The sequence below is a fragment of the Pleuronectes platessa genome, chromosome 1 (assembly GCF_947347685.1).
Source record: "Pleuronectes platessa chromosome 1, fPlePla1.1, whole genome shotgun sequence".
In the NCBI taxonomy this organism is placed as follows: Eukaryota; Metazoa; Chordata; class Actinopteri; order Pleuronectiformes; family Pleuronectidae; genus Pleuronectes; species Pleuronectes platessa.
This window is the reverse complement of record NC_070626.1, coordinates 25,219,209-25,228,974: the sequence shown is the minus strand read 5'-3', so window position 1 is coordinate 25,228,974 and position 9,766 is coordinate 25,219,209. Positions and strand designations below refer to the sequence as shown.

The following is a 9,766-nucleotide window of genomic DNA, read 5'->3' as shown; positions in this document are numbered from 1 at the left end:
CAGCTTTCCTGGAAAACAAGTTTGTACTAAAGTCTGTGTGCGCACACTTTACCTTTTTGTGTGTGAGGTGTGATAAGACTGTTGTAATTTGTAAATGATCGTGTTTGTCTATGTGCTCCAGTGAGACTGTGTACATAAGATGAAGTGTCTTTGATTTGATAACTGTTGTTCAGCTTCTTCTTATCACTGCTGAGTCAACAGCTTAACCAACACTTTATTGTGTTATCAAAGATACACACACACACACACACACAATACAATGACTCACTGATTTCTGCACATTTATCAGTTGTGTTGCTCCTTCTGTTCACAATAATATCATTATTCCTGCCTTCATTTGAGAAAAGCCTAACGTCAGTGTTTAGTTTTCTACTGCTGACTGGTACTGACAACTGTGTGTGTGTGTGAGAGAGAGAGAGAGAGAGAGAGAGAGAGAGAGAGAGAGAGAGAGAGAGAGAGAGAGAGAGAGAGAGAGAGAGAGAGAGAGAGAGATATGACTCTTTACCTCTGTAAAAGAGACAATGTGTAATGTAGTATGACTCATGTCTTTGTTCATTGTTGTCACCAGAGTCTGTCTGTCTTCGCGCAGCCACACAAATCAGCTGTTTTGTCCTCCACAGTGAGTTTGTGGCCACGCTTGTGTCCGTTGAAGTGTGTGTTTTCTAAAATGGCGAGACGCGCGGTGGCAAACGTGACATCGAGACATACACAGTGTTTGTCCTCGTATCTTCTCAGCAAATAAACTCTGCAGAAATATGAAATATGTGAGCTCATCCTTTATTTTATTGTACGAAGTTTATTCTGTTGTTAATGAATCATGAAGTACAGGCATTGGTGGACTGAACTTGTCTTTCTCTTCTCCGCTATAGCGTCATCATATTTCAGATGGATATCATGAAGAATTTACACAATACAAATGGCGAAGGTCTTTCACACGAATCCACACATATCTTATATTACTACATTTTCTTATCTACAGGATTTGAATTCTTCTCGACTACAGGGACTCTACATGAGGAACTCGGTGTGATATCCACACGGAGACCCATACTTTCTTTTGGTTTTTGTGTGCCCTGTTGTTCTAACTGTGTGTGTGTGTGTGTGTGTGTGTGTGTGTGTGTGTGTGTGTTTGTGAGTGTGTGTGTGAGTGTGTGTGTGTGTGTGTGTGTGTGTGTGTGTGTGTGTGTGTGTGTGTGTGTCTGAGCTCATAAACTGTATGTTTGTGATGGGAGGGACCAGTTAAGACGGTGGCCACTCACAGCTGGGGAGTATTTCAGGAATGTTGTTGAGCTACTCCTTCCTGGTCTTCACAGAGGCATCAGCAGGGAAACAACTCGACACAAACTAAAACAAGTGTGTGTTTGCTTCTTGCTCTGGTTCAATGTGGGCGGGGCTCCCCTGTCTTTCAGGTTCTTTTTTTTGCACCAATCAGCATTAAGTAAAATTTAAATGAAACCCTGCAAATGATGTCACTGATTCAGACGTTAATATTTAAGCTCAGGAATAGATAGAGCTTATCTTTATTTAGTATTAATATCTGTTACATTATAATAATAACCTGAATCTGCAAAGTACCTACAGCTGTAAGATAAATGTGGAATGAAAAGTTATATACTTTGGTAAATTTACAACCACTTATTACAAATCCAGATAAATTATGTTTATTATTATTATTATAAATAAGCCTATGTAACATAGAGAAGTGTAGTTTTATTACATGTAATTCAACAATAGTCAAGAGAGTGAGAAGAGTCATCAAAAGTGTTGACATTTTAGCAACAGTTGTTTTCCATTGGCTGATGTAGCTCTGTATAAAGGCAGGTATGTGTATTAGCTGCAGTGTATTTGGATTAATGTTAGGTCTCACTGACATTGTGTTACAGTGTTCTATTGTGGGTGGTTTCATGATTGTATTCACTCAACATCAAATCATCTGCACAATGAAGGTGCAGTTGTGTTTGTGGTTTAAGCCTCAGCAGACAGAACGAGCAGGAAGCGGTGGGTGGATCTTGGCAGAAGTTTCCAGGAAAAACAGAATATTAGGGAGCAGCAGGTGCAGAGTGGTGAAAACACTCCTAGAGTCTGAAGGACTTGAAAAGTACTTCAGCACAAACATTGTCCCATTCACGTGCACATAGTTACAGACGTTTATAAAGGACGTGTTTAAAAGTGACTTGGTCCTTAAACCTGAGAACTCAACAGAGACACCGAGGCTCCTGCTCAGATATAAACTGGTTTAGACTGACATCTAGTGGATTAAGCGCAGACCTCCTCTACTGGACAAAACAAGACTTGGTTATTCCACTGTGTTTAATATTTACAAAGGAAAACAATCAAAAGAATATTGTTCTTCAACTGGGTAAATGATTTGTGTCAGATGATTTATATGTAATATTAAATGTCATCTGATACAAAACCCTTTTCCCAAAGAATCACATGGCAAACTAAATATCCTTTTAATTTTGCAGCAATAACAATAATGATAATAATAGAATATTTTCACATCTAAATGTATTTTAACATGATATTTAAAAGCTGAGCTGTTGAATCTGAATTTCTAAACCTCTTTGTTTCCAGTCCAACACAAAACACATTTCGTTAATTAAAAGTTAAAACAAGTTTAATATGTTGTTCATATAAAATAATATGATGATAAATAAGAGAAATATAAATATATCAAATAAATATCCAAGAGATTATGCAAATTACATTTGGTTGAGTTGGGGGGGGGGGGGGGGGGGGGGGGGGGGATCTTCTGAATTGCACCTGTTGACGTCACCACTCGGGATGATTGCACCTGTTTCGGGGGCGTGGCCACAGATGAGTTGAGCCCCAGATAGAAACTGATCAGACGAAGTGAGGAGACCGGACCATGAAGACTCGAGTCTAGATTCAGGTTCACCGACAGAACCATCACGTCTGTGTGTGTCTTTTAAATCCACCTCCGCTTCTCTTCAACTCGTGTGTATGTCTGTGTGAGTCGTTTGGCCTCCTCGCTGCTTGTGTTGCTGCTGCTTCCCGTCGTCATGTGGAGTTTACCTGGCGCCGCCATCCTCTTCATCCTCCTGCTGTCGCTGCTAGAAGGTACATTTCATTTCCTCTCGTCTTCCCCTCGTGGAGGTCTGAAGAACAAACCGTTCAAACGAGTGCGAGAATTCAGAGATTTTTCACCTCAAAATTCAGATTGAAACGAATCAAACTGCAGGTATCGGTCACATGACATGTTTTGTTTATCTGACAAAGAAACTATCTTGTGTTACACTGTCTTACATTTTACTAAGTACACACTGTTACACAACGTAAAAAATGATGTTACATACACAATATTTTATAGACAATGTTACAATCACACTGTTTCATTCACAATATTTTATAAACAATGTTACAAATACATAATGTTACATTCTCATTGTTAGAATGACTGTTATATCCCCAGTATCTGTACAAAAGAGGCAAATCACTTTTTGTTGGAAAGTATTTTTTCTATCTGGAGTAGTTCATTTTTTTGAAGAACTTTAACAAAAGCAATTAGAGGTTGATATAACCTTAAATTATATTCAGCTCTTACTCAGAAGAGTCCCTTACCTCCATAAAGGGACAGTTGTGACTCGACTGGTTTCACTCCAGCTTGTGGTGGTTTCACAGTAAGCCATTTCCTGTGCCACTGCCTGTGTCACCTGTTTTTCTGGTTCTGCCTCTTTGAGAATATATCCTTGTGTTGAGAAACCGTCAGATGCATTCTTTCATTCTGATGACGCTCCACTTCCCCTGCTTTTTGTCCAAAGTGCCATAGGCTACTGTTTCTCTAAATTAACTAATTTTGGCACAAGTTAGATTTATTCCCCCCACACACACACACACACTCACACACACACACACACAAGAGTGCTGCAGGCCATGTGACCGTCTGTTTGTTGTCCCTCCCTCCACAGTGTCTGTCTGTATTCAGGTGATTGTCGCCCAGCAGGAGCGCAGCACCGCTCTCTTCGCCTCCGTGATCCTCCGCTGCGACTACAGCACCTCTGCAAACCTCCAAGATGTCCTGGTCACCTGGAGGTTCAAGTCCTACTGCAAGGACCCGGTACTGGAGTACTACTCCACAGGTGAGGAATGACCCACTCACCCGAAGAGTGTAATACAGAGAGAGGGGATATTGTATAATAGTGAATATAACTTGTTGGATGCATGTTGCGGCTTCAGGCAAACGCTTGTGTAGTCATTATTAAAAAAAGAATCCTCAGGTCATCTGGGTCTTTTGACCTCCTGAACTCTGTCAATGCTGCAGTCTCCCTTCTCCAGCAGCACGTTATCCTCTGTGAATCCTTCCTGCACACGTTGTACATTATGTCAGTAGTGGTTGAGCAGGCAAAGTTAACACGCTGTTCTGACAAATATGTGCATTTTACTTTTTTACAAATATTTGTGTTTGTCCATCGTTTCCATTTTAACTGTCTCTTTTTCTTTAGTTTGGATCTTATATAATCACACCGGTCTTCTTAGCTCAGTCTTAAGCTGCTTCCAGGGGAGAGCCTCAGGACATTCTGCCTCTGGACTGTCAGCTAAGCAGCAAACTTTGTTATTTATTGTTTTTTTTTGTCTGTGGTCTGCAGCGTACCAGTCTGCGCTACAGTTGGGACAGGACCCAGCCAATGACTGTCCAGATCGCCAGCGAACAATACGCACTATTATCCAGAAGAGAGGAGGCAACGAGCCGATCCTGGGAGCTGAATACCGCGAACGCAGGATCAGCGTTCAAAACAGTGAGTTCATGCAAACGCTCTTCAGACGCCATCGAGCGTGTGACGAGGACAAGATGAAACAATATCCAATTTTAAGAACTAATGTTCTTTGAATTCTTTGCTTCAACTATTATTTAGCTTGTACATATTTCCTGTTACAGCTGAAATACTTTATAGATCAGCCAATTGAGTAATGATCGAGTGAATAATCCATAGATTTAGTCTTATTAATAATAATAATAATAATAACTTTTTATAGCGCCTTTCATGAGACCCAAGGACGCTTTACATATTCGAGGGAGAAGGATATATTTAAGGTGGTAGAGACAAAGACAAATTGTATCAGATCAGGTCATATGCCTTTTTAAATAGATGATTTTGATTGTTAGCTGTTAGCTCCAGCTCATAAAGATGAAAAAATGTTCGAGCAGCTCATCCTGACCGCGAGTGTCTCGTGCTTGTGAAAGGAAGGAGTGACAGTTTGTCGATATAACATTTGACGTATATTCTCGATCAGTACAATGACAGACAATCTGTGAAGGCACATTGACCCTTGTTTAATTAGAGTTGTGTGTTTGTGTGTGTGTGTGTGTGTAGAGGCAGACCTGGTGCTGAATGAGGTGATGTGGTGGGACAACGGTGTGTACTACTGCAGCGTGGAGGCCGCTGGAGACACCTCAGGAGACTCGGACAAAGAAATCAAACTCATCGTCTACCGTAAGAAACAAAGAGAAACAAACATGTGCAGATACAAACACTCACTCACAACTTCACAATGTTTGACTTGGAGATTTAAAAACTGAACTATTTACCTTTTGATATCACAATATAAAGTAGAGGGGAGCGCATTCCTCCACTAGAGCTAATCTGGCCACGTTACAGCAGTGTTTTCCATTAATAATCTGAACTGTTGTGACCCAGAGTATTTAATTAGTCCTGCCACAGTTACATAATTACACTTCACATTATAACATAAGGGATTGCTAACTTTCCAACTTTGTGGATTTTACTCCATTACTGCAGTTGTTACCATCCACGCACACAGACCTCATAGTTTCAGCTACAGCTTTGCACTCAATGCAATCCTCTCTCATACAAGAGCTTGTTTTGTGATTATCCGTACTTTAGTTTTGTGTATTTTTGCCCGCTCTCAGACATACAAACAAAAAGAAAAACATAATGTCCTTGACGGACATTATAAAACCTATTAAACATACGTTTCTTTGGCCACACCCTGCTGATCATCCTTCCTCCCTCCTCTCTCTCAGACTGGTTGGTCGTGTTATTCATCGTCATCGGAGCGTTGCTTCTGATCCTCCTCTTCTTTATCTGCTGCTGCCAGTGTTGCCCTCAGAAATGCTGCTGCTATGTGCGCTGTCCGTGCTGCCCACAGCAATGCTGCTGTCCTGAAAAAGGTCGGTTTAAGGATGGTCCTGAAACCAAATGGGCTGCAAAAGGGCTTCACATGCACAGGAGAAACAATATAATTCAACAAGGGAGTAATATATATATATATATATGATTTGTGATTTTGGCCGCGTCTTGCATTGAAGACGTTCATTTGTTCACGATATAATCCTCACAGAGTTGTTGGTGGCTGTTAACATTAGTCCTGTCTGTTCAAGCTGGGAAAAGATTGTTATCTAATGTGATATAAATATAAGTGATGGTGGATAAAACCCAAAGTAAAATTGCATGTTTAAAGTTTTGCTGAGGCTAAAAGGAGATTTCAGCAATCTCACGTAACCAAATTAAATGAGTTTGTTCCAAAGCTTTAAGAGTTGTTAGAACAGTTTTAACCCCTTTGTGTTAATGTTTAGAAAGCTGAGACAGATGCTGCTAGCATAACCACCGGCTACGCAAACGGCCACTGTACTAATAACACTAAGTTTAGGAAACGTCTTTAGGAAAAGTTTATTGTAAATCTGTTTGTGTCGTCATCTTTCAGCGGTGATGCAGCATCGCATGATGAAGCAGGCTAAGATGTCCTGGATGGGAGGACAGCCGGTATATGGACCAATGAGCCACGCCTCATCCCAGATGAACCCGATGCTCTACCCAGGTACGCACACATGACCCAGCATGACAATGGACACAGTTTTCACTAGTGCGTTTCATCTAAATTGAACGATTTAGTGTTTTATTTACCCTAGAATGTTCCCTTTGTATTCAAAAACTTCATATTTACTTTGGGAGTGGTTTCTCTCTACAGAGGCCGCCATGTTTTATTACATTAGCCACTAAACACCTTTTTGAGTTTTTATGACAACTGAAAGCTTCCACAGGTTCTCTTTCTTGTTTGAAAGAGGAGGATGGAGCGAGTGGATTTTAGCTGCAGTTTGCAACTTCACCACTAGATGTCACTATATTCTACACACTGGAGCTTTAACACCTCCAGACTGCAGATGGGTTTATCTCTGTAAATGTAATCATCTGACTTTGTTTTCTCCTCCAGGTTCTAACTCTGGGAAGATAATGCAAATGCAGCCAATGCCCCTCCCTCCCCCTCAGTCTTCAGCATACAGCATGCCCCCACCCAGTGTCCCTGGCCACCACAGCCCTGCCAACACCAATCAGATGCTTAATTACCTGGAGAGCCAGGTGAGGGGGATGGACATGACCACTCCTCTCTTACAGGTATGTAGCTGCTCGTTAAATCCGTATCTGTATCTATTTATAAGCCAATAATAAACTGTTTCTGTTTGTGTTTCTGTAGAGGAAGTATTTTGGGTGATGTAGTTTAGAAAGATTACTCAGGCAGGTGGTGGCAAAGAGGAGACATGGTGTTGGGTCAGAGATTGTTTTACTCAGTCAGAACTAGTTTGTACATCTTGTTTCTAGCCATGTTGGAGATCGAAGTAGTGAGTGGTGATTTAAAAACTACCCAAAAAGTAAAAGTCATTCCCATTGATACTGTATGGTAGAGTGAAGTGTTTCTTGTGCTATAACTGCAAAGAAAATGTGCACGTGGTGGTTTTCATGTGGGTTTTTTCTTCTCTGTTTGTTAACCTCTCATTTTTCATTTATTTTGGTTTCCGCCTCCCATCAGTCCCAGCCACCTCCACCCCAACACATGCAATACATTCCACCTCCTCCCCAGCACATTCCCATGACTGTCCCGTTTTCCCCCGGCCCTCCCAGCATGATCTCTGCCCTTGATGAAGGCCCACCACAGCGTCGTGTCATCACACTTCCACCAATAAGGGAGCAGCACCCAAGCAGAATGCCACCCCCTGCACCCAAGACTCGCCCCCCGAGCTCGAGTGAGAGCAGCCGCAGTGGCTTCGGCCGCCGCGATGAACGAGGGGTAGCAGGTAGGCGTTACCCCTCACCCACCAGATCTAGGGTCATGCCCCGGAGCTACAGCCAGGACACCCTGGACGGACCAAGTTACAACGGGTCACGAGGAGGCATGGACCGTCCCCGCTCCCGTTCCAGGGATGACCTGTTCGACACCAGGTCCAGGACAAACAATTCCCCACCTGCATCCCGGCAATCAAGACGAGGGTCCTGGAGCTCGGATGATGAGGCCAGCAGCAGGAGAGGAGGAGGTGGGGGAGGGGGAGGAGGGAGAAGAGGAGGTGGAGGCTTGGTTGACAAACCACCCAGCTACTCCGAGTACGAGCCTGGACAGAAACCGGGGACGCGGAGGAATGAACGCTACTCTGTAAGACACTCGCTGCTGTAGTTGATAAGAGCTATAAGGCACACTTACGCACTTACATCAAGACAAACGCACACGCAATCAAACAAACACACACAAAAGTCTGAGTTACACTGATTTCAAGTAACGTGATTTTAAAGTTAGTGTGTCTCTCTCAGGGCAAGAGTTCTCGCAGTGGCACCAGCATCGTCATCTGAACCCTCCAGCTGTGAAACGCCCTGTTACCTCTGGTCCAGAGAACACGCACGGCTCTGTAGAACTGGGAGCTTGTCGTCGGGCCACCAATTCTTATGTATTGAAATGAATCATGAACCAGCAGATGTCACGCACGAGGGAAACTGGCAGAGATGTGATACTGAGAAAGTGTGAAGATGGTAAAACAAATGATTGGTGTCAAGACAAATCCTTTTTGGTAGCCTACAGTGGTTTTTGCCAAGTAAAATACCAAGTCTTTACTGGGGCTACTGAACAGATTTGTGGGTTATTACCTCCCCCTGCTGGTTAATCAGTGAAATTCAGTATTCTGAAGTCTTTTATGTAGCTTTAGAATGAACGTTTCTCCTTTTGAAACCGGTATTAATGCAGAATTACTCTGTGCCAGTAAACAAACAACACACAGTTACAATAGAGCTATTTATTCACACATCAATATGAATACATTCCTGGGAATGCTGAAGTTAGTTTTTATCATTTTTGTAAATATTTTTTTTTCCTATCTCCTATTGACTTTAGTGCAATTGTTTTAATAATGTTTTGAAGGAAAATGTAGAAGTGGCATCTGTTCAGTAGTTTGTACATAAGAAGATTGAAGGAGACATTTACTGTAAACACTGCATGTAAATAAGTATTTGTCATGGTAATGTTCTGATGTTCTGATCTGTCAACAATCTTAAAGGGCAAAAGTGGTTTTTTTCGTGTTTTTTAAAGACATTTTAAAGTTTTCAAACTTAACTGCCCACCCACACACACCTCCCATGTGTATCAAGGCATGTTTCAGATGGACACATTTTAGTTTTGACCCTTCCACTGTCATTTTTTAGGTTTTAGATTTTAATCTTTTGTTTTTACACTGTACAATGTAAAAACTGTTTGTGTTTATTGATAAATATGAAAATAAAAACGTTTTACCTTTTGGGTATAACAAAACTGTATATTGTTCATTATACTGTCAAATGTAATTATGCCGTCCTAAAAGTTTTGTTATTTTAACCTAAGGCCTAGTGTTAAACAAAAATCCAGAAATTGCTTTATTTCTCCATTTATATTACAGAGTTCATTTTTATACACAGTCCCAGGAGTTAAATAATTCTGTGGTTTTGAGCTTGGATTTAAAATTAGGCAGTTATCGACATTCTTTCAAACA

The 9,766-nt window shown here is 41.5% G+C and overlaps 1 protein-coding gene across 1 annotated transcript; it reads left to right on the top strand.

Moving 5' to 3' along the window:
- The first annotated feature begins 2,825 nt into the window (after window positions 1–2,825).
- LOC128440039 (immunoglobulin-like domain-containing receptor 1) lies at window positions 2,826–9,554 on the top strand. The gene is made up of 9 exons (XM_053422619.1): window positions 2,826–3,084; window positions 3,933–4,103; window positions 4,611–4,760; window positions 5,337–5,456; window positions 6,008–6,154; window positions 6,688–6,801; window positions 7,195–7,376; window positions 7,789–8,406; window positions 8,562–9,554. The coding sequence occupies exons 1-9, from the start codon at window positions 3,027–3,029 to the stop codon at window positions 8,598–8,600; spliced, it is 1,599 nt and encodes a 532-aa protein (XP_053278594.1). The 5' UTR covers window positions 2,826–3,026; the 3' UTR covers window positions 8,601–9,554.
- The last annotated feature ends 212 nt before the right edge of the window (window positions 9,555–9,766 follow it).

Bases quoted from the DNA above. Each gene is read 5' to 3' on its own strand.
- LOC128440039 (XM_053422619.1), top strand. From the start codon at position 3,027: ATGTGGAGTTTACCTGGCGCCGCCATCCTCTTCATCCTCCTGCTGTCG. The intron at 4,104-4,610 runs GTGAGGAATGAC...TGTGGTCTGCAG, and splicing joins ACTGGAGTACTACTCCACAG to CGTACCAGTCTGCGCTACAG. The intron at 4,761-5,336 runs GTGAGTTCATGC...GTGTGTGTGTAG, and splicing joins CAGGATCAGCGTTCAAAACA to AGGCAGACCTGGTGCTGAAT.